The sequence below is a fragment of the Bos taurus genome, chromosome X (genome assembly GCF_002263795.3).
Source record: "Bos taurus isolate L1 Dominette 01449 registration number 42190680 breed Hereford chromosome X, ARS-UCD2.0, whole genome shotgun sequence".
NCBI classification, from domain to species: Eukaryota; Metazoa; Chordata; class Mammalia; order Artiodactyla; family Bovidae; genus Bos; species Bos taurus.
The window spans coordinates 18,574,363-18,599,059 of record NC_037357.1 but is presented as its reverse complement, the minus strand read 5'-3'; the positions used below and the strand labels follow the sequence as shown (position 1 = coordinate 18,599,059).

Below are 24,697 nucleotides of genomic sequence, written 5' to 3'. Positions count from 1 at the left end.
CCCCGCCCCCGGCCCCACCTCTTCTCCTTCTTCCCACCCACCCTGCAACTGCAGCTCATCCTCGAGGGCGGAGAGAGGTGGTATTTGAGTCCTCCGGTATCCCAGCAGGCAGTGCAGCTTAGAGATGCTGACAAAGGACCGGAGGGAGCAATCGCAGCTGCTTTCCGAGGAGCCGGTGTTGCCGAGGTGAGAGTCCCCCACCGTCCCGTCACCCACTTTCTCCGACTTCGGGAAGACGTGGAAGTTACGTTGCCGAGAGACCCGGCGGAAAGAATGAGCCGTACCCAAACCCGGAGCTTGGCTCTGTGACTGACAGCCGGGCTCCGCGGCGCCGGGACGCGGGTGGGAGCTGGGGGGAAGGCAGATGGAGTCCTTGCTGCCCCATCTCTGACTGTCAATTGCCTCGCCGATCGCGGATCTCCGCCCCAGGGTCGGGCCGGCTCGTGTGTGTTTCGCTTTTGCCCGGGCGGAGGCAGCTGGCTCGGGATCCTCCCGGTGCCTGCCAGACAGAGTTCGGTTGCCCCGGGGATGAGACTCCAGGGACAACTCTTTAGCGGATGTTTTGAAGAGGGCTAGGGGAGGGAGGTCGACACCTTCAGGCTGTCATCGTCCTCGCCCTTCCTCCCAGCCCAGCCCGTCCCCGCGGCGAGCAATTGGAAGGAAATCGGCTGGGCTGGAGCGAGGAGTCCCGGGATCGCTGGAGGGCGATGAAAGTGGGGCGGAGAGGCTGGGAGTGACAGGAAACGCCTTCTTGAAATATCAATAATGGGGGGGGGGAGTTGGTAAGGGGTACGTGGCCTGTATCTTTTCCTTTCCTGGACCTCCGCACGGATCCTGATGGTTGCACCAGCTGCTCTGCTGTAAACAGGCTCACATGACCGGTTTCACATGGAGCCGGCCGGTGTGGGGACGAGGGCTGGAAAGGCAGGGCCCCAACCTGGTGGAGCTGAAGTCCTAAGATGGACCGTTTGATCTCCCTGCTCAGTCTTCCAACCCTTCGTCAATGCTCTGTGGTGTCCCCCCCGGATAAAGTAGCTGACATCTCTCCTCTCTGGACTGAAGTAGCATTTCTGTCCCAGTAGAATCGAGGAGACCTAACTTGGTGGGAAAAAGTCCGGATTTTTTTTTTTTTTATCTTTGAGGGCGCTAAAGAGGACAGAAAGCTGAAAAATTGGGTCCTTTGGATCTTGCCTAAATAGTAGTGTACTTTCAGAATGCATTGTGTTAATGTGAATTCCAGACAGAAGGGGAAAATCTACTTCTTCAGGCAGGGCACACACGGGAATAATATATTCTTGATGATGAAATTCTTGTCCACTTGTTTCCTCTAAATGCTGGGAAATCTCTGCGGAGAAAATACCATATACAGGATATTGAATAGGGGATGGACACCAGCTTTAAGATTACACATATATTTGCTTATAAAGCAGTGGGAAGTTTGGAAAACAGGAAACAGGGCCAAATGTTCCTTTCAAGTTGTTCACGTCTTCTTATCCAAACAGGATTCAAGATTAAGGTAGTTTCTGAAGCATTTCTAGAACTCTCAGAATAAGACATTTACTCACATACCAGGATCTTTGAAATTTTTGAATTCCTTTTATTTATAAAATATATTTAAATGTAATGGACAGTATTCAGTACAAAATTACCATGTTATAGGCAAAGATAGAAAACAGAACAAATAGCTTATAACATAATGCATGTTTCTCCCCTTAACTTATTCTTGCACATTTTCTTCCTAAATTTTTTGCTTTCGATTTTTTTTCTCATGGATCTTTTACATTTAACTCCAATTTCTGAAAAGCAGAAAACAAGAAACTGCAAGAAAAGCTTCCCATGTCTCTAATAGCTCAATAAAGTAATTCATTCTTTTTTCTGATTTTAAAAAGTTTAAAATGAAAGAGAAATTTTAAATCTTGTCTGAAACAGATTATTAGTGTTCTGAATCTTGTTTTGCTACTTTGTAGCATTCTGGAGAACCTTGCCCTACAATAAATGGATTAAGTGATTTACTCTTTGAGGCCCTCCATTTCTTCATCTGTAATGTGAAAGTTTTGTTTTAATCTCCAGAGCCCCTTATAGCTCTCAAATTCCACAAAATAGTGCAGTTTTTGATTGGGCACTATTCTTGGATAAAATAAGCTGGTTAAATAAGCCAAGATGTTGGTATCAACTGAAAGGAACATACAGTATGTAACAAGAAGTACCTAGAGTCCTAATAGAAATAGGAATCGCATTCTGCAAAATTCTCATTAGGTCATTAGGTAAGTTAACCATGTAGGTTGACCTGTACCTTTCTCTCCCTCCTCTCTGTCAGGAAATTGAAGATTGCTTCAGCTAAATCCTGCCTCCAAAATTAGAAATAGCAGTTCCACCTGACTTTCTTGACCTTCAGGGCATAGTACAAAGTCTGATTCTTTCACTCATTCCAGCTTCTACCTGAATTAAATGGGCTATGTGATCAGTGATGAAATTGGCATAAAAAGGCTATAGCAGGTTTTCCCCTTGGCAGTACCTTGACTAGATCATCAGGACAAGTACCAGGTTTTCAAAATTGCATTTTGCCAGCACATTCAGAAACTATCAGTCAGTCTCAGGGATTGATTCATACTAACCGAACTCACAAAAGATTTCTATGTTAATATTAATACCAGTTTATTAACTTCAAGGGAGATGTAGAACTGCCAAGCAGATCAGAAAATTCATGTACATGCCAGGGCACCCTTTGCTCTTGACCCTGTGGGAACACATAGAAATTGCTCTTGACCTCCCCTTTTTTCTAGTCTGTGTGGCTCACTTCTTAAAACACTCAGTAATTGATACAGTCGACAAGATTATAGCTTGCTTTTTATATAAAAACCATTTTGGTCACACTTGTATGGATATATCCTAGTCACCTGATTCAACTTGAGCTACCTGAAAAACATCTCTACAATCTGTTTCTTCTCCATTACTCCTGCCTTAGTGTAGCCCCTCACTTCTCCATGCCACATTCATTTAATATTTTTGTTTGTGGTAGCTACTTTGGAGTCAGGCCCGGTGCTTGAGTGGTGAGTGGCAACCGGTCTCCTACTTCTGATCATATCCAGTCAGTTCCCTGTTCTGAATCCTTCCAAGTTTCCCTTGGCCTGCAGCAGTGGTTCTCAAAGCATTGTGTGCATCAGAATCATTTGGAGGGCTTATTAAAACCAGAGAGCTGGGCCCCGACCCCAGAATTTCTGATTCAATAGGTCTAAGGTGGGACCCAAGTATTTGCATTTCTAGCAAGTTCCCAGGTGAAGCTGCTGGTCTGGTACCACATTTTGAGAAACGCTGGCATCCAGAATCAAGTCTAAACCTCTCAAACTTGGCTTAGAAGATTTTCACCATCTGCCTCCAGCTTACCTTTCCAGCCTTCTCTTTTGCTGCTCCCCCACACATGCTATTTTTTAACCATAGTTAATGCTAAAGCTCATTTTAAGAGTCCCTTTCATGCCTCCACAAATACTCTTCCTTGGAATTCACCCCCATCTCCCTCCACTCCTACTGCAAACCCCTATTTAAGGCAGACTGTCACTTTCTTTATGATCCCAGAGCATTTTGTATCTATCAGCATTTTAACTCTTCTCACATCTTATCCTAATTACTATGTATATCCATTTTTCGTACTAGACTGAGTTTTTGGAGGGCTGAGACCATGATTTCATCTTTTCTCCATATTCCTTAGCACAGTGCCTGGTATATAATAAGTGCTCAGTAAATGTTTGTTGAAATAATTTGTGATCCTCAAACTTCTGAGAGTGCTCTTCATAGCAACATATGTATTTCATATAGTTAATTAATATGGACTTTGAGAATTGTACATACATCTGGAAATAACTGAAGACATATTTGGATTTTGTAAAACAAAGGTTGCAAATAACTAGTTAGAAAGAAATGTTTTTAAAAAGACATTATTGGAGGGCATCCTTATTTCTTTTATTTATTTATTTATTGGCCATGCCACACAGCATGCAGGATCTTAGTTCCCTGACAGGATAAAACCCATGCCCCCTGCCCAGAGGCCTAATCACTGGACCACCAGGGAATTCCCCATCCTTATTTCTTTTAAACCTTAAAACGTACACTACTTAACTTTTACATCTTAAATATGTAATAGCCTAGCAATACATATCATTTATAGCAGTCAATCTTGTAAGATATCAAATTATACAAAAAAACTAGAAAGTGTATAAAAACAAAATTGCCTAATATTGGGCAGTGAACCATCTAATATAGCATGAACATTAGAACATTGCTTGTGAAAGAGTCAATTTTAGGAACAGACCAGCCATTAAAAAGCCTAACAGATAATACTAGAAGCTCAGAGATGAGGAAAGCTGACTTTATGAAATGGGAAGGAAAGAGAGGTTTTGATACCAGTGAGAGTAAAGCAAAAGAACATATTGCTGTTCACTATATACTATGTAGTTGGCCATTGGCAGAGACTGCACCATGTATGGAAGAAAGAGATAGCCCCTATGCCCAGATAAAAGGGGACTGGCCTGAAGGTGGAGCTGGGTCCCCTAATCAGTAAACACAAGAGCCAGGGACAGGTAGGAAGTAGCTGGTGCACTGTAGCCACGCAGATGGCTCACTAGTGTCTGGGGCAGGCTGTACTTCGAATCATGCCTAACTGTTTCACACTTTGAACCAGTTTGATACAAGAATCCCCAAGAATTACTTTTTTCATTTTTCTTGCAGCCTCCTATCCCCCCACAAAAAGGGCAGGGGGTGGGGAGGGCAAATGTCCCTGTGTATCTCAGAGCCTTTTCTTCCCCTTCCTCTGGTCCATCCTAAGTGAGAAGGATAGCAAATGGTCACACTTTGGAGTATTGGTCTCCTCCCAGAAGTGCGGGTAGAAAGTATAGGTGCCGATTTCAGTGTGTTGAGGCTCGCTCTCTCTTTTTTTTCTTTTTTTTTTTAGAGGGAGAGTAGTTTGCAAACTGGTCACAAGGTGGTGTGCACACATAAGGTTTTCTTTCAAATTTCATTCATGTTTGCATTTCTGTGCTTTGGGTACAGAGGAAAAGGATGAGGCAGTTTCCGGTACCAGGAGCTCTGAGTGGTGTTGTCTTTCTGTAATGTCGGGGGTATATCAGAGCCTCAGATTTCTAAACCCTGCTGGCCTAGTTGGGCAAGGGGGAAGGAGGGAGGGAAGTGGGAGGGAGGGGGGAGGGGAGAGGCAGCTGGGAGTGCTGATGCTCTCGGTTCTCCTCTTACCCCAGCCCATGGCAGGTAGCCACCATAGATTTACTGTTCCTCTAATTGGGATCAGTTGCCTGTCTTTTGCGGATAAAGGGTGTTCAGCTATGGGGAAAGGGAGCTGATGGAGGAGCCAGTTATTAGTGGACACCTGTAGGTTAACTGCTGAGTTCAGTATCTTCTAATGCCTAACATTGATGTCTAGTCTTCAGATGCAAAAAACAAAACAGCAAAACAAAACAAACACAACCCCAGAGAAAAACAATATAGCGTTATGCCTGAAATCTGGAGTCATAATTACTCCACATAAAACAAATGTTAAATTATTCACTCTATGCAATAAGTATATTAAAAAATAATGTAATAAAATTACTGAGATCCTTGTAGATTAGAGCAGTAGATGAAGTCAACAAAGAGGGGACATTTGAAGTAGGCTTCGAAGAATGCATAAAATTTTGGCATCCAGAGAGGAAGAATAAAGTAAAGTTTGGTTGTGCTGTGCTGTGCTTAGTCGCTCAATCATGTCCGACTTAGACCCCATGGACTGTAGCTCACCAGGCTTCTCTGTCCATGGGGATTCTCCAGGCAAGAATACTGGAGTGGGTTGCCATGGCCTCTTCCAGGGGATCTTCCCAACCCAGAGATTGAACCCAGGTCTCCCACATTACAAGCAGATTCTTTACCATCTGAGCCACAAAGGAAGCTCAAACTTGGGTTACTAACAGCCATAGCTCTGCTTTCACAATCAGGAAAAGAAAGTATGTGCAACTTAGTGAGTGAAATTGTCTGTGTTTTTTTCCTTGATAAAACCGAAAAGGAAACACATGCATCAAGACTTGAATTTTGGGTCATCCTTTGAGAATTCTTCTTTTATGGAAAAGCAGGGGAATTTTCTAGAGATGAGGGCATGAATGGCCATCAGCATCAGGGAAGCAGGATTTTTGAACTGAGACACAGAGGAGATGATCATTGTATAAGGAAGTGTGAGTCTGAAGACCAGAGTTCTGCCACCAATATCCTGTGCAACCTTGGGTAAGACCCTTAACCACTCTGGGCCTGCTTTTCTTATTGGTAAAATGAGAAGGATTAGGAGCTGACATTCTTTGACTCTGTGTGTACTTGACTTTCAGAAAGCAACCTTATTAACTGATTTGCTGTGAGGTTTTACCAGCTTAATGTATAATCTGTCCCCAGAATTTTTGCATTTTATCATTTTGCAACGTTGACTAGAGCAAAAAGAAAGTGTTAGTCTCCGGAAAACCATTAATTAAAGGCAGGTGTCACACTCCATCGTGTTTGTTGGCAGAGTCTATAATATTGCACTGGTGACCTGGTGCTAATTCCTCCCTAATCTCCACTGGTTGGAGTTTGGGAGGCGATTTATATCTTAGCCAAGATAAGTGAAAAATGGCAACAGAAATCTGAAAAGAAATAGTAAACTGCTGAAAATGGTGACCAGGGGACAGCCAGCCTATTCACGATACATGGGAAAATATTTAACTCATAAAGAGAAAGCTTCAAAATTCAAAAATAAGAATTTCTACTAAGCCATCATTTAAAGCTAATAATCTACTCTGACCTGTGCCAACTAACTTCTTGAGGTTAGAAACAAGAGTTTAGCACTTGTTCTGTGTGTTTAATTTTAACTTCTCAGTCAGATTTACAAACTGCCTCATATTCCTTTGTGACAAAGTTTTACATTTTCCTAGGTTTGCAAGTCATCTTCAATAAATCTTACTTTTTCTCATTGTATTGAGTTTCTGTTGCATATTAACTTATCTTAAATAATTAAAATCATTCTATTTAACACATAGGTTAAGGTTTTCAATGTTATTAAAAGACCATAAATTGGAAAGAGCAGTTAACAGATTTTTCACACATGGTTTCTAAATTCCTTATGTTTCAAAACTGGCACCTTTCTCAAATTAGCCTCTAGTAGAGTTATTGCTTGATTCAACCTTTTTTTTTTTTTTACTTTTAAATTAGGTCTTCATGTGGTTCAGAATTCAAAAGATATAAAACAGTGTTCAGAGAAAACTCCCTCTCACCCCTGTCCTCAGCCATTCAGTCTGTCCTTCCAGGGGCAGCCCTGGCTGTCCTTCCAAAGATATTTCCCCCATATCCAAGAAAATAGGTTTACATAGTCTTTTATCTCCCTTTTCCACACCAAAAGTAGCATATGCTACAGTTTGCATTGCACGCTGCCAAAGCGCTTCCCCTTTCTTCTTGATAGATAGCTGGTATCCCAGCAAATGACTTTATCATACTTAATTTAATGAATCTCTTATTAATGACCATTTGGGCTGTTTCCAATCTTTTGCTGTTGCAACATCTAGCCCTTCTTGCATGCCAAGCTTCATTCTATGTGCCTCACATAAATTATTTTATTAATACTCAGTGCTGCAAGAAAAAAAAAAAGCAACCCCCCTCCAAAAAAAAAAAAAAAATCCCTCAAACCTTTCTCATACAGGATTTCACACAAGGGGAATATTTGGGAATATTTATGCCCAACACATTCCTAGAAGTAGAATCTCTAGATCTGAGGGTTATATACATTTCATTTTAGCAGGTATAGTGGATGTGCCAATTTATATTTATATCCTTGGAAGCAATGTAAGAACATGCCTGATTGCTCCCACCATGTACTGTCAAACATTTTTATTTTTGCCAATTTGACAGGTAAAAACATGTATTTCAGTATAGATTTAGTTTGTATTTCTCTTGTGAGTGAAGTTACACATACTTTTGTAACTTTAAAAACAATTTGTATGTCCTTTTCTACAAAATATTACAGTGTTTGCTCATTTTTATATTGCATTATCTTTTTTTAATGATTTATGAGTCCTCTATATATAGTAGGGGAATTACACACTGCCTGTGATATGAATTGAAAATGTTCTTTCAGCTTTACTTATAAAATTTATTTGCCATGCAGAACTTTAAAAATTTTTGTATAGTTGAATTTATTATTTTTTTGGTTTCTGGTTGTTAGAGAGCCTAAGATTATATAAAAAACAGATTTCCCATGGTTTCTAGTGCTTTTATGTTTTTAAAAATACATTTAAAGCTTCGTTCCATTTGGGATTTATTACAATTAAATTTTGGAATTTTATAAGGAGTGAGGCATAAAATCAACTTTTTTTCTGGATACCTGATTTTATCAACATTTGACTGAACTATGTTCCACAAATTAGAGATGCTACCTTTTATCATAAGCTAAATTCTCACCTTGAATTTTAGAGTAAAATGTTGAATATTATTTAGTGATGCCAAATTTGGTTGTTCTATTCCTGATAGCTAAGCTTATTAAGAAAGTAATTGTAGAGCTTATCATTTTCTATTCAAAAAAGTATCCCAAACTTCCAGGAGTACATTATCCAAATAGAAATGTGTCTAGCTCTTAACAAAGAAATGAAATTCATGGCAAATAAAAACTCAGAAGTAAAATAATTTTATCAGATGCCCTTCAGAATAACTTTAGTTTTCTTTTATTGAAATGGACAGTTAGTTTGGTATAGTGGAAAGAATACTGGACAAAGAGAGGCCTTCTGGCATTTTTTTGTCTGTCTGGTCTTTTCCTAATTTAGTAATAGCAACGAATACTTAGAGTAGCACCTTGCCTATAGCAAGTGCTAAAGGCTTTACATATATCAATTCATTTGGTATATATAATTAATAAGAAGTTTGTAATCTGTTGTAAATTAAACAGATGTAAAATATTATTATTAATAAAAATGTCGAGTGCTTTGGGCTTAGTCAAAACAGTAACAACAACCTAACACATATGAGCTATAGGCATGCCGTAAGTGTACAAATAGAAAGTGGGCTCTGGGGCAGCCTGTGGATGCTGACCTTACCAAGCTTCTTTCTTTCACATTCTTGTGTCTTTGCTTATGCTGATCCCCAGGAATGAATGCCCTCCCTGCTCACTCCCCCCAACACAGAAGCCTTTCTTTTCTTTAAGGGCCACCCCAAATATTATCTCCTGGCCTCTCTTCCAGGTAGAATTATCCAGGCAGTCTTCTAACTCCCTAGCACTTTATATACAGCAGTATGCATTATAATAAAAGTAGCTTTAATATTCGGAGAAGGCAATGGCACCCCACTCCAGTACTCTTGCCTGGAAAATCCCATGGACGAAGGAGCCCGGTAGGCTGCAGTCCATGGGGTCGCTAAGAGTCAGACGTGACTGAGCGACTTCACTTTCACTTTTCACTTTCATGCATTGGAGAGGGAAATGGCAACCCACTCCAGTGTTCTTGCCTGGAGAATCCCAGGGACGGGGGAGCCTGGTGGGCTGCTGTCTCTGGGGTCGCACAGAGTCGGACACGACTGAAGTGACTTAGCAGCCGCAGCAGCAGCAGCTTAAATATTTGTTTTGTCTCTTCAGTTAGACTAGTCTCTGGAGAGCAAGGCCAGTGCATTATTCATTTTTGTATTTCTGTGCAGCTCTTGACATAGTTCCTCACCTAAAAGATTGTGGGCAGGAGGAGACACGGGCGACAGAGGATGAGATGGTTGCATGGGATCACCAACCAATGGACATGAGTTTGAGCAAGCTCTGGGAGATGTTGAAGGACAGCCCATGGGGTCACAAAGAGTCAGACATGAGTTAGCGACTGAACAACAACAATGTTCAGCTGGGAAAAAAGAATAAAAATTTGCATACATGATTATACAGTATCCTATTTGATAAAAGTGGACAAAGCCCCAGTCAGAATCACAGCCCTGATAGCTGGTAGAAATCAAACAATGTAATCATTTGTTAATATTTCTCTTTGAGTGTATGAGAACTTGAGTGCAAAGGATTAAATGGTTTGTGGCCTATTCTAAAGCTGTGGTCTACAAACTCAGACATTTTCTGTGATTGTATATTTTTGCTTTCACATTTTATTTTACAAAGCCATATTTGGGGTGCTAACTAAATAAGAATGTTGTTGATCAAAATTAGATTAGGAAATAAATGCAGAAACATTACTTATCAGACAGGCAGACTTCTGCCAGCTACAACTTTCTGGAACATATTGAAGAGCCCCAGAAGGAATCCAAAAAGGTCTCTGAAGTTGGAAGAAAATAGCTCTCACAAAGCTTGTGTACTTGTGTAGGAGGAGGCATGGTGCCACTTGCATGCCAAGGCTTGCTTACTGACTTGAATTTTCATAGAAAACTCAGCAAGTTTGAATATTTGGCTTCTTTTCAAGACATTTCTGTTTGTGGGTTTCAATAGAAAAATGATTAAGAGAACTGTCCCACCCATGCTGCCAGAGGCACTAACTAAAGCATTGTTGTAATGATGATTTTTTTTTTTTTTTTGCCTTTTCATGTTGTTCATGGGGTTCTTGAGGCAAGAATACTGGAGTGGCTTGCCATTCTCTTCTCCAGTGGACCACATTTTGTCAGAACTCTATACCATGACCTGTCCTTCTTGGGTGGCCCTGCACAGCATGGCTCATAGCTTCATTGAGTTACACAAGGCTGTGATCCATGTGATCATTTTGGTTAGCTTTCTGTGATTGTGGTTTTTGCTCTGGAGGCTGTGGGATTGTAGTTCTTGACTCCTTTGTCTGCCCTCTGATAGATGAGGATGAGAGGCTTGTGGAAGCTTCCTGATGGGAGGGACTAGCTAGCTATGGGGAAAACTGGGTCTTGCTTTGGTGGGCAGAGCCAATGCTCAAAAAATCTTTAATCCAATTGTCTGCTGATAGGTGGGGCTGTGCTCCCTCCCTATTAGTTGTTTAACCTGGGGAGGCCCAGTTCTGGAGTCTACAGGCTCTGTGGTAGGGCTAGAGGCGACCTCCAAAAGGACTTATGCCAACACGTGCCTCCCAGGACTGCTGCTGCCAGCGCCCCTGTCCCTGCGATAGGCCACTGCCAACCCACTCCTCTGCAGGAGACTTTCAAACACTCACAGACATGTCTGGCTCAGTCTCTTGTGGGGTCAGTGCTCCTTTCCCCTGCATCCTGGTGTGCACAAGGTTTGTTTGTGCCCTCCAAGAGTCTCTGTTTCCCCAAGTCCCACTGACCTCCAAAGTCAGATTCCCTGGGGATTTCCAGTCCCTTTGCTGGATCCCCAGGTTGGGAAATCTAATATGGGGCCTAGAACATCCACAATAATGCGAGAACTTCTTTGGTATTACTGTTCTCCAGTACGTGAACTGAGAACTTCCAGGTGTACAAACTGGATTTAGAAAAGGTAGAGGAACCAGAGATCAAATTGCCATCTGTTGGATCACAGAAAAAAACAAAGAGAATTCCAGAAATACTTCTGCTTCATTGACTATGCTAAAGCCTTTGTGTGGATCACAATAAACTGTGGGAAATTCTTAAAGAGATGGGAATACCAGACCACCTTACCTGTCTCCTGAGAAACCTGTATGCACAAGAAGAAACAGTTAGAACCAGACATGGAACAATAGACTGGTTCAAAATTGGGAAAGGAGTATGGCAAGGCTGTATATTGTCACCCTGCTTATTTAACGTATATGCAGAGTACATCACGAGAAACGCTGGGCTGGAAGAAGCACAAGCTGGAATCAAGATTGCCAGGAGAAAGATCAGCAGCCTCAGATATGCAGATGACACCACCCTTATGGCAGAAAGGGAAGAGGAACTAAAGCCTCTTGATGAAGGTGAAAGAGGAGAGTGAAAAAGCTGGCTTAAAACTCAACATTCAAAAAATTAAGATCATGGCATCTGGTCCCATCACTTCATGGCAAATAAATGGGGAAAAAGTGGAAGCAGTGGCAGATTTTATATTCTTGGGCTCTAAAATCACTGCAGACAGTGACTCCAGCCACGAAATTAAAAGAGCTTGCTCATTGGAAGAAAAACTGAAAAACCTAGACAATGTATTAAAAGGCAGAGAAATCACTTTGCTGACAAATGTTCATATAGTCAAAGCTATGGTTTTTCCAGTAGTCTTGTATGGATGTGAGAGTTGGCCCATAAAGAAGGCTGAGTGCTGAAGAATTGATGCTTTCAAATTGTGGTGCTGGAGAAGACTTTTGAGAGTCACTTGGACAGCAAGGAGATCAAACCAGTCAATCCTAAAGGAAATCAACCCTGAATATTCATTGGAAGGACTGATGATGAAGCACCAATGTTTTGGCCACCTGATTCGAAGAGCTGACTCACTGGAAAAGACCCTGATTCTGGGAAAGATTGAGGGCAGGAGGAGAAGTAGGTGACAGAGAATGAGATGGTTGGATGGCATCACTGACTCAATGGACATGAATTTGAGCAAACTCCAGGAGATAGTGAAGGGAAGCCTTGCATGTTGTAGTTCATGGGGTCACCAAGAGTCGAACATGACTTAGCGACTGAATAATGAGTATTAAAAAAGTGAGTCTTGTGTTTTTCCCCTGTAAATCATGGAAGCTTACTTTATTTTTTTTTTCTTCTTTAAGAATTCTGATTGGCTCACATAAAATATGTTGTAACAAAATGTATTCTTTTTTTTTTTTTAATCTGAGGTTTTAAAATACTGACAACCCTTTGGTCGCACCTCTTCAAGGGTGATTAAATAGGAAGCCTTCTTTATTCCTGTATTCAAGTTTGTAAGTAACTTATCATAGGTTGATATCCCAAATGTGAAAGGAGCATGTGTAAGTTTCTTTGCAGAGTTTAGTAGAACCTGTATAAGTAAACCAAGAGGAAAAGTCAAAGGCATGTTTAAATGATTTGGGGACTGTTTTAATGTATGCTAACCATGCTAGTCACAGCTAGCTCATGAAAAACAGTTATCACTCAGCTTGCTTTCTCTCTTCTCTTTCCAGATTGCCAAAATGCTTTGGAGTTTTTAACTGATTTTTAAGAAAAACCCCAAGTAGATTTGAGACTGTAAAAACCGACGCCTCAGCGAGGGGGATTTAGTGCCAATGCATCAACAAAAAAGACAGCCAGAGTTAGTGGAAGGAAATCTTCCTGTCTTTGTGTTTCCCACAGAGCTAATATTTTATGCAGATGACCAGTCAACACATAAGCAAGTGTTGACACTCTATAATCCCTATGAGTTTGCCTTGAAGTTCAAAGGTGAGTCTCCTAGGTCTATTGTATGGATTGAACTACTCCCTACTAATTTTTGACTTGTAGAAATTAATTTTTTAAAAATCACTAATGGCCATTGTGACTTTTTCTTTCAGTTTTGTGTACTACTCCAAATAAGTATGTTGTCGTTGACGCTGCCGGTGCAGTAAAGCCTCAGTGTTGTATGGATATGTAAGTCAAAATCACTTCCTGGTAACATATTTTCAGTGTGTTGATATTTATGTGTTTAACTTGCAAAAGATCTTTTCTTAAAGCTGCTCCACCTTGGCACTCATTACATTTTGGATTTTTGCTGAGAGTTTGTCTGCCAACATTCTTTTTAAGAAGTTTCTAAGAAATTCTAAACAGGTTGGCCACATAATAATTCATTATGTTGGAGCCAAGGTGTGTGTTAATATTTCCATGAACATTTCCTCGTGGTTGTGCGTTTAGTCATAGCAGAGAGATTTATGGAATTAAAGTTCTAACTTAATCCTGTACATTTCTCTAGCTATAATAGGGAATTTAGTCTTCTTTGGAACATCTTGCTATTATAGTGACAATTGAGGGACTAATAATGCTACACTCTGGGAAAAATAGTAATATAAATTCATCTGAAATGATTCAGTAATAAAACTGAAAGTTAGTCTATACAAACAGGAAACAAGTGTATAACTACTCATCTGGAAAATGTTAGCTGAGCTCTTCCAGATAATTTGGTCTTAAAGTGTCAGATAAATGATTGTTTGTTCAAGCTGTTCATATTTAACTTTCACTTTAAAACTAGAGGTGACCAGATGGATCTAATGACCAGCCCTTAATTTAAGCTACCAAGTAAACTGTATTGCTTTAAATCTTCCATAAGAATGAGAAGCAGAAGTTTTTTCTCTGGCATATATTTTCATCATCTCAGAGCCATAAAATGATGTATCTTTGATGATATTTTTTTTGCATATTTCTTTGATTTTCATTGTGTACATGATAAGGACTATTCCAAAGAAATATAGTATCTCGCCCCATAAATGTGTTACCTTTGACCTAATTGTTTTGTGTTCTCTTTTTATTTTTATAAAGTAAAAATGAATGGCACTGAAGATAACTTGCATAAAAAATTATACTGCTTTATACTCTTTTCAGAGAAATACAGAAATGTATTGTTAGCCTTCTGTTGCATGGTCTTACTGGATTACCTACTTATTCGATTGCTTATTTTTGCCTTTGTGCATGGACTTCAATTTTAATTGAAGTCTAGGGTGAGGTTTGTTATTTTGTTATTTGAACAATAAATAAGTGGCAATAGGAATTTTTGAGACTTCTGTGGGGAAGAAACAATTTCATATATATCCTCTTTAGTGAATATTGCTACACAGAGATATCCAGGAAAAAATGTCATTGTGAAAAGGAATTTCCTTTACCTATCCTTTTATTTTAGACTCTTATTCATCAAATATTTAAGAATTACCCATTTCTTTTGGGGTTATACTGTGATTTTTAAAAAAAAAAAAAAAAAAACATCATCAACAAGTTTCTGTATTTGAGTATTTGGTAACACTCAGTAAATATGTATGAAATCTCTTGCTGAATTCTGTTTGAAACCTAAACTGCATTTGTTCTTTTTTAATGTTTCAGTGTAATTCGTCATAGAGATGTCCGATCCTGTCACTATGGCGTAATAGACAAATTCCGTCTCCAAGTTTCTGAACAAAGCCAGAGGAAGGCTTTAGGAAGGAAAGAGGTTGTGGCTACTCTTCTCCCGTCCGCAAAAGAACAACAAAAGGAAGAGGAGGAAAAAAGAATAAAAGAACATTTAACTGAAAGTTTATTTTTTGAGCAGTCGTTTCAACCAGGTACTTTGCGTTGTGTTGGCTTTTTGTTTTGTTTTGTTTTACTTCAGGTTGTTTTTAAAGTCCTTTTGAGGTCTTACATGTTTCTTACTTTAAATGAATCAGGGAGCAAAGAATAATTACTAGAACAATAACCTGCCACTCTAAACCTAGTTGACTACTTCAAAAGTGAATGTAGAGATCAGGTACCTAGAATTGAACAAGAGACCTCAAGCTGGCCTTTTAGGGGAGAAAATAACTCCACTAGACAGGGCTGCTAAAGCTGAAACTCCAGTACTTTGGCCACCTCAAGCGAAGAGCTGACTCATTGGAAAAGACTCTGATGCTGGGAGGGACTGGGGGCAGGAGGAGAAGGGGACGACAGAGGATGAGATGGCCGGATGGCATCACTGACTCGATGGATGTGAGTCTGAGTGAACTCCGGGAGTTTGTGATGGACAGGGAGGCCTGGCGTGCTGCGATTCATGGGGTCGTGAAGAGTTGGACACGACTGAGCGACTGAACTGAACTGAACTGAGACAGGGCTGTAAGGCAGGGGCAGTCATTGCCAGAGCTTTTCAGTCTATAAAACCTGAGACTGCAGGCACTGTACTTTACAATGCTAGCACAATTTGGCAATTCTGTACTTTTGCTTCTGTGACTTTCCTATATCCTTTCTCATTGAATTAATTCGAAGAAGGAGAGAAATTGTGCTTGGCAGTAGGCCAAGTGTACTTTTCATATTATTTTGGAAAAAAAAACTCATTAAAGTTGAAGTTAATTAAACTAAGTAGATTATAATATCCCCTTCCCCTGTGGGCTGTTAATTGAATCCCTCTCCATTCCTCATTTCCTTCCAGCTTAGATATTCAGGAGTGTTACGATATATTCTTTCAACATCGACAGTATCCTCATATTCAACTCTTTGGACATCATTCCCCCATCCTTTGATCTTCTTTTTATCTCCCATCAACCCTATTATAAAGGGAGGAAGAGAAAACTTTCCATAGAAAAGCATGGTGACTTTTTGATCATGATATATAAATATGATAGCACCTGTTCTTGAAATCGCAACACTATATATAAAGGAATAAAAACCATCTACTTGTCATTACATTAATTCTTAAATCCCTATCAGTTTGTTCATCTTAGAATGTTTATTTTGACAAGACAGGCATTCGCTGGAGGCAAGTGTCTTCTCATTCCATGCAGGGAGTGCCCAGGTTCACTGGTGATACCAAGACTAGGAATTAGGTAGTAGTTAGTAGATTGTTTTCTTCTCAGCAACTGTTATTAACTGACAGAACTAGTTTTTCGTGTTTTGAAGCTGAAAGAGAATCTCTGTCAAGTGTCACTTTGATGACATTTGATGACGTCAAATGGACACTTTGATGTCCAATCAGTACTGTGAAGTTGACTTATAAATAGATGTGAAATGCAGGATTCCTCTTTTAAAATGCCTTCTTATAGAAGAAGAAAGGCCATCTGAGTGTTTGGTTTTGGGTGTTAATTTTGTAATTTAAAGTGGTCATTGGAGATCACTTTTGTGTTTAACAGACTGGTGTGATGCCCAAGAGGGTTTAGTGTTTTACATATATTTTTTTCTTTTATTTTTAAATTTGTTAGAATTAAATTGAAAATCATCCTAAAATACAAATGTGTATTAACTGAACATTTTCTTCTTATTTTATGTTTATAACAAACCTTTGTATCTCAGGTACATTAGAGAATTGTTCTAATGTAAAATTGGAGTAAGTAGATGAATAGAATCGGAGATATTGGCATAGTACATGGTAGTCTCTGTTTTGGGGGGGAAAACACCTCTCTAAGCCATCCTTGTCAGGAAGCTCAAGAAGGCAGGCACCTTATTTGTCTGGTTCATCATTATGTCCTTGGCATCTAGCACAGGGCCCGGCACAGATTAGTTATACAGGAAATATGTACATGGGCCTCAGTAGAAAGGCTGGACTTCTCACCTGGTAGTCTGGTAGATTGTTGTTCTTTATCTTAAAAAGTTTCCAAGTCTCCTGCTCCTTTGTAGAGCAAGGGCAATCCCACAGTAGAGCTCCTCACTCCCCACAGTCTTGGCCAGCAAGTCCCATTTGTGGGTAGTTACCCCAATGCTTCTAATAATATGGCGGGAAATTGAGTAAAGTAATAGAGTGTAACAGTAACTTAGTCAATCTAGGCGCACAGAGTGATATTTTTAGCTTCTCTTGTTTATTAAATTAATAGTAAATTATGTGTGGTTTCTAGTATATGGAATTCTACGTTTTTCATTATGTTTCTCTGAATCAAAATGTTGAAAGAAATTGCGATTGTTCTATGGGAGTCATTATTTTTGTATGTCTTTAGCTGTAGAAAATGTTTATTAAGTATGTTATAGGCACAACAATATTGTGAGGTTCTCTCTTTGAGTTTTGCTGGAAAAATGGTTAGAGGCTATATCTCAAGATATTTGGATCTTAAAATGTAGTGAAAGGCAGTAAAAATGAGAAATTCTTCTCAAGTTTATGTATTGTATAAAAGACATCTTAGTAACAAATTAAAGGAAGGAAACAATACCTATAATCCCACACACTTAACAAATCTGCCTTTATGTGTTCCGTGTTACTTTCTAGACCTTGTCTATGAGCATAAATATAATTATATGTATGTGTGTGTGTATATATATATATATATTTCATTTAACAGAAGTTGAAGAGAAATCCACAAAACATACTTTCACAAAATACCAAAGCCCATGTCATTAAAAAGGTGTTTTAAAAGGATTCATCTGAATCTTAGCGGGTTTATCTTAATTATATTACTAAAAAACTGCTATGTCTGATGCCAGGTTTGAGCTAGTGCTCTTTGGCTTAAGAAAACTACTTTCTTTATTACTGATTATAATAATAAAGAATTGAAAATGACCTAAAAGTCTATAAATTGGGGATTGATTAAATTACAAATATTCAAAAGATGGAATGTCATGCAGACATTTACAAGGATTTAATAGAATGGGCTTCCCTGGTGGTTCAGTGTGGGGAAGATCCCCTGGAGAAGGAAATGGCAACCCACTCCAGTATTCTTGCCTGGGAAGTCCCATGGACAGAGGAGCCTGGCGGGCTGCAGTCCATGGGAATTGGACACAACTTAGTGACTAAACAACAACACAATAGAATGGTAGATGGTCCTATATTGACATAAAAAGAGATTCAAATATTTTTCCAAGTGAGAGTAAAAAGTTAAGAACAGTATGTATAATATGGTCTCATTTAAGTAAAAAATCATTTTACATGTTTATATGGGCATTTATAAAATCTGCAAGGATCTATATACCAAGCTATTAACAGTGTTATCTCTAAGAAGATGGGATTACAGAAGAACCCTTATTTTTTTCTGTATCTGTAAAATTTTTACAACCCTGTAGTATCAGAAAAACTCTCCACTTTGAAAAATGTCAAGCATTTATGTGAATGTTTTTGAAATTTCTCTAAACGGTAAAAATTTCTTGAAATTATCTTTCAAGGGGAATAAAACTGTGGGTTTGCATTGAGCAGTGTAGTTGTCAGAAATATTTGCCTTGAAAACTTACCTTTGCAACAAGTACAAAAAGTACTGTATTCATTAGCAAAAGACAGACTTGTTTTTAGGCATTTATGCTATTGTTTCGTCTCAAGCAATAATCACTGTAAACTTTGAATTTGTTTTCAGCTATCTGGCTTTCATGAGGCTCAATTAAGCTTCACACAACAGCTAAGGTATTAATAATTTAGAAAAGCTGCATCTAATAATAAAATGAACAGTGTTTTTCATTAATAAAACACAAAGATTGTGTTGCTGTTGGCTATTTCTTTTAATGAAAGGAAGGGTAGTGGGAAAAGCTGTAAGACAGAAAATGCTGGTGGGTTTCTTAAAAATATGGGTATGAATACTATATAGTTCTGTACAGCCAGATCTATAGAAGGGCAGACCTGATAATAAATGTTTTTAAATTTTATATTATTATAGTAAGAACACAATATGATATTTACTGTTTTAACTACTTTTTGTGTACAATATAGTATCGTGGACTGTAGGTACAATGCTGTACAGCAGATCTCTAGAACTTACTCATCTTGCATAACTGAGATTTTTATGCTCATTGATTAGCAACCTGGCCCCTGGCAGCCAACATTCTACTCTGACTCTATGAGTTTGTCTATTTGAGATTTCTCATACAAATGGAATCGTGTAGTATTTGTCCTTTTGTGACTCAGTTATTTCATTTAGCAGACTATTTGCCGGATATTGTCTCTGCTGTTTTCTTCTGTACTATAAATGCAGGTAGAGTGGAGGGCAAGAATTTTCATAGGCAGTTTTAATAACATTCAAGTTGAACCTTTTCTGGTGCCTTAACATTTTCCAAAATGGTAGCAGGATGCTGCAGTTATTAGGACCAAACCTGTCTCAAGGTCTACCAAAGATACTCCCAGAAGGTAGGGTAGCCCTACTGCAGTGGGCTCCAAGGCGGAGTACACACAAGTGGTGCATGAGGGGTATGCGAAGACAATGCTAGAACTTCAATTTCTATCTGTTTTTAGCCCATTCTATTAAAGTTCTATTTGCATATTTCATATTAAATATAATAGTACAGTACTTATGCCTATAATTTATAAACATACACAGGTGATACATGCTCAAACACTTTCTACAAATTCCAGTGGGGTGGTGGGGAAAGGATGATGGCCACTAGAACATTCCATCCTGTAATGGGCTTCCAGATAAGTCAAACAGATAAGGGCCCATGGGATGGGAATGATGGAGAAAGTATCAGAGAAGTTAGACAAAACCAGAATCCTGGTGAGTGGTGGCCAGTCTATATGAATGAACTTTTATCTAAGTTGTTTTTAGAAGAAATCTCAGGGGTTCTTGTCTTTTTACAGAAAACAGAACTGTCTCCTCAGGACCTAGTTTACTGACTGTCTTCCTGGCAGTGGTGTGTATTACAGCTCTGATGCTTCCCACGCTGGGGGATGTGGAATCACTGGTGCCTCTCTACCTCCACTTAAGTGTGAATCAAAAATTAGTGGCTGCTTATATCTTAGGTAAGTGTTTTAAAGATGCATTGGGGCATAGCATACTACTAGTACTAGTTTGACTCAGTCGTGTCCAACTCTTTGTGACCCCATGGACTGTAGCCCACCAGGCTCCTCCCTCCATGGGATTCTCCAGGCAAGAATACTGGAGTGGGTTGCCATTTCCTTCTCCAGGGGATCTTCCCGACCCAGGGATCGAACCCGGGTCTCCCGCATTGCAGGCAGACGCTCTAACCTCTGAGCCACCAGGGCATAGCATAGGCAGTTTTTTTTCTTGAAAAGAAGAATACATTATTCCTTTATTTATCCCATTATTTCTTTAAAAAAATCTATTCTGGACTAAATTGTATCCTAAACACTTAAAGTATACATTGTAGAAACATGAAAGTTATAGAAACACTAATATTAAACCTAAAGCAAGCATTCCTAACATAAATCAAGGCCCAGAATCTTTAAATGGCTCACCTAAGATCTATTGATTATAATTGATTCTTTTTAATTTTTTAAAATTTTAACACAATTTTAAAGATTACTTTCCACTTACAGTTATTACAAATATTGACTACAGTCCCTGTGTTATACAGTACATCCTTGAGCCTCATACCCAACAGTTTGTACTTCCTAGTCCTCTACCCCTATGTTGCCCCTCCCTATGTAGGCAATTTTTATGGCCTGGAGGTGGTAGTGGTGGTTTATGTGTATATGGGGTGATGGTGGTGGCTTGATTTTTTTTTTTTTAAGAAAAACAAAAAAATATTGCTTCAGAAGCATGTTGAGGTAAAATGTATTTTAAGATTTAATTGTTGGCTTACATTTGGTTCTTTCAAACTTATTTATCTAGTACCAAATACTACATTTATTCCATTATTGTCCTTTTGCTGATTTACAACTGTATGGGATTCCCAGGTGGCGCTAGTGGTAAAGAACCCGCCTGCCGATGCAGGAGACACAAGAGACAGGTTCGTCCCTGGGTCTGGAAAATCCCCTGGAGAAGGAAATAGTCACCCACTCCAGTATTCTTGCCTGGGAAATCCCATGGACAGCGGAGTCTGGCGGGCTACAGTCCATGGGGTCACAAAAAATCAGATACAACTGAAGTGACTTAGCATGCATGCAAAACATGTATAAAATATAAACTGCATACACTCCATTATACAGCATTTCCACTTCTAGGAATTGACCTTAGGGAAATACACAAAGCACATACAGTGATAAAGATGAACAAGGCAGCCTTGTTTAATATTGTGATCCTTTCTCTTTAAACTAGTTCCCTTGTCTGCTATTGAATCATTTCTTTCAGTCATCCTGGCTTGAAATCTTATAGTTAATTAGTTCAAATGAACAAACATTTATTCAATACCTACCATGTGTCAAAGATTAGGATTCTCGTGATGCATGACTCTTTCCTCATTGTCTCCTCTCACCTCTTTTGAGATGCCAACTCTTTTCAGTTCCTTGGTGTGCTCACTTTTTTTTCAAAGCTTCAAAATTGTCTCCTGAGTTGTCTCCCTGACTTCTATCTGTGTCCCTTCTCTTCCTGTTCCTCCCCCTTTTATCCCCGTTATTTCCCCCTCAACCAAAATCACCCATCACATTACTGTCAGGTTGATTTCAATTCTGGGTTGGTTTCACCACCACCACTCTGCTCAACAACCTTCAATGATTCCCCATAATCCATAGAATGAAGTATAACTCCATAGTTTGACACTGAAGACTCCATGCTCCGAGTCCTCTCTGAGTTAATATTGTCTAGCTGCTTCCCTATGTAAATCCTTGGTTAGAGCCCATTAGGTTATTTATTGACCTCCCAAAGCTCATCTGGAGCCCCAGTCCTACCTCTATGCCCTTGTTCTTGCCATTCACTCACCTGAAATGCCAGCCCATCTTACTGTTTTCTGTCTTTCCTGTTCATCTTTTAGGCTTACTCCAGCTTAACCTTTTGGGGCATCTTTGCCCCAAGTCCTATGCGATTATTTTCCTTCTCTGTACTTTATCACTCACTTTTTAAGAACCATTTAGGACCGAGTATATTCTTATATTATTAAAATTCTTATGTATGGAGTCTCTTCCAAAGAAACAAGCTAAGCAGAAATATATGCTTTTGTCTCTTTGTGGCTCTAGGACACTGGAATACAAATAGGCTTACATTGTTTTTGTTGATAAAGTTGGCTGTGTTTACTGACACTTTAAACTGCCATGTCTGCTATTATTATAGCTGATGTGACTGGAAAATGTGAGAGATATATTTAATGGTTAAAAAATTAGCTATGGCCAGACATTAGTGATTTATTTAAATCTATCCAATGACTGCCAATTACTATATATTGGATATCTTCCACTATAGTATCTGTATAGTATCAAAATTCAAATTTATTTTGAGTTCTTGGTAGAGTGCCTGGCTTTGTGCTGTAAAGATTTTGTAAAATGCATATCTTTAACTGTGCTCCAATTTTTTCTTTCAGGTCTTATCACAATGGCTATATTTAGAACATGAACAAGGAGTTCAGTTGACTTCTGAAGTACATTTATCTTGAAAATATGAATGTGGACTGCCTTTTATCTCTATTTCACCCCATTAACATGCTACAAACTATTGAATGATTTACAATCATTTCAAATATATAATATATATTTTAAATTACTCTATAATTTTATTCCAAGGACTCCAGCACATTATGTTACAGATAGCAAGGAGGCTTCTGAGTGACACTTAGGAAATTATTTGAAGAAATTCTTTTTACATCTAAGCCACCCATGCAAAAGACTTAATTAAGACATTTGTTATTTCCTCATCCTTTTTCTAATTCACTTTGATTGTTGCAGTCATGTGTCCTTCAAAGCTAAAGGCCTAAAAGAGCAAACTGACCAGCCTAAAAGTAAAAGTACATTTACTTCCTAGGTACGAACATCAATGTTCCTATGTAAACTATGCCTTGTCCTCTGCCATTATAAACAGTTGCCATGGTGTTTCTAAAATACGTTTTACAGTCAATATGTAGAGAGTAATAAAAAGAATAAAGTACTGAGGGATCATGCTTAGTCTCTCGCAGAAGACATATTTAATTCATTTGATGAACTGCAGAATAGGTTGTGGTCCAGCCACCAAGAAGTAGGGTGACCATTCTATTTGGTCTAAGAATTCCAAAGGAAAGTAGACATTTGTTTAGTTACTTGGTACACCCTAGCTTTACCTCTGGATAATGCTTTATGGTAATGGGAGGAAAATCACTTGTCTTTTCTCCATAGCCCTCTGCCTGACTGTAAGGTACTAGCCCAGATTGGGGCTACCAATGCCAGGTGGTTTATGTGGAGATGATTTTTCACCTTTAAACTCTAAGCCAAGTATCAACATAAAAAATCCTTGATATCTGTCTATTTTATACCAGTCACTGAGATATTTTTTAAGTTGTATTTATAAGTTTGTATTTATTATTGAAACAACTTTACCAAAAAAGTCCCCTGAAGCACAACTATTTACATTTCTTTATAGCCTCTTCTGATCTCTAACATATATATGCAGTTTTAACTGTTAGTGTTGTAGTAATTGATCTTTTGACTTAGGATTTTTATCTGAGAGCACAATGCATTCAGTCTCTTGAAAATCATGTTCCAGATCTTTTTACAGAATGAATTTATGCACTGCTACTGTAGTATTCTCAAGGATAAACACAAGATATATGCCTGATGTTGGTTTTTGCAAGAAACAGTACTTTGCTTCTAAAGTCAAAGCTTTTATGTATACTCTTTCATAGAAAATCTTCATTGTTTAACCATTTGGGGAGCATAAATCATTAAATGGATCATGTCTGTACATTGTGTAATGACTGAAAAGCACATAAATGTAATCTATTTTGAACTTTGTAAAAAAAAAAAAAAATTACCCTTGTGTTTGAAGTGAAGTCGTTCAGTCGTGTCCGACTCTTTGCTTCCTCATGGACTGTAGCCTGCCAGGCTCCTCTGTCCATGGGATTTCCCAGGCAAGAATACTGGAGTGGGTTGCCATTTCCCTTCTCTAGGGGATCTTCCCAACCCAGGAATTGAACCCAGGTCTCCCGCATTGTAGGCAGACACTTTACCATCTGAGCCACCAGGGAAGTCTGTGTTTGAAAGTTATCCTTGTTTCTCTGTCCATCTCAAATCGTGTATATGTGTATGTGTGCGAGTGCAGGCGCACGTGCGTGCCTGTGTGCATGTGATCACACATTGTAAAGAACAGAAATTACTTTAAAAAATAAAAGAAAATGGAGACCTGAAGTTTTACATTGATTTACACATTTTGTCTGGGTATGTCTCTGAGGAACTCAAAATTTTTGTCTCTGTGTTCAATTGTTTGCAACTCTATGGACTGTAGCCTGCCAGACTTGTCTATCCATGGGATTCTCCAGGCAAGAATACTGGAGTGGGTAGCCATTTCCTTCTCCAGGGGATTTTCCCAACCCGGGGATCGAACCCAGGTCTCCTGTGTCTCCTGCATTGGCAGGCAGATTCTTTACTGCTTGAGCTATCAGGGAAGCCCTGTATCCTAAAGGTGTCTCCTGTTTCTGTGAGTTAAATAAGCAAAAATGA

At 39.1% G+C, this 24,697-nt stretch overlaps 1 protein-coding gene across 1 annotated transcript; it reads left to right on the top strand.

Annotated features, from left to right (window-relative positions):
• The first annotated feature begins 145 nt into the window (after window positions 1–145).
• On the top strand, window positions 146–24,381 carry MOSPD1 (motile sperm domain containing 1). Its single transcript, NM_001038137.1, is given in 6 exon segments — window positions 146–186; window positions 12,999–13,254; window positions 13,365–13,440; window positions 14,878–15,095; window positions 19,979–20,140; window positions 22,594–24,381. Coding segments are annotated over 5 exon segments (642 nt in total). The 5' UTR covers window positions 146–186; window positions 12,999–13,100; the 3' UTR covers window positions 22,626–24,381.
• Window positions 24,382–24,697: the final 316 nt, after the last annotated feature.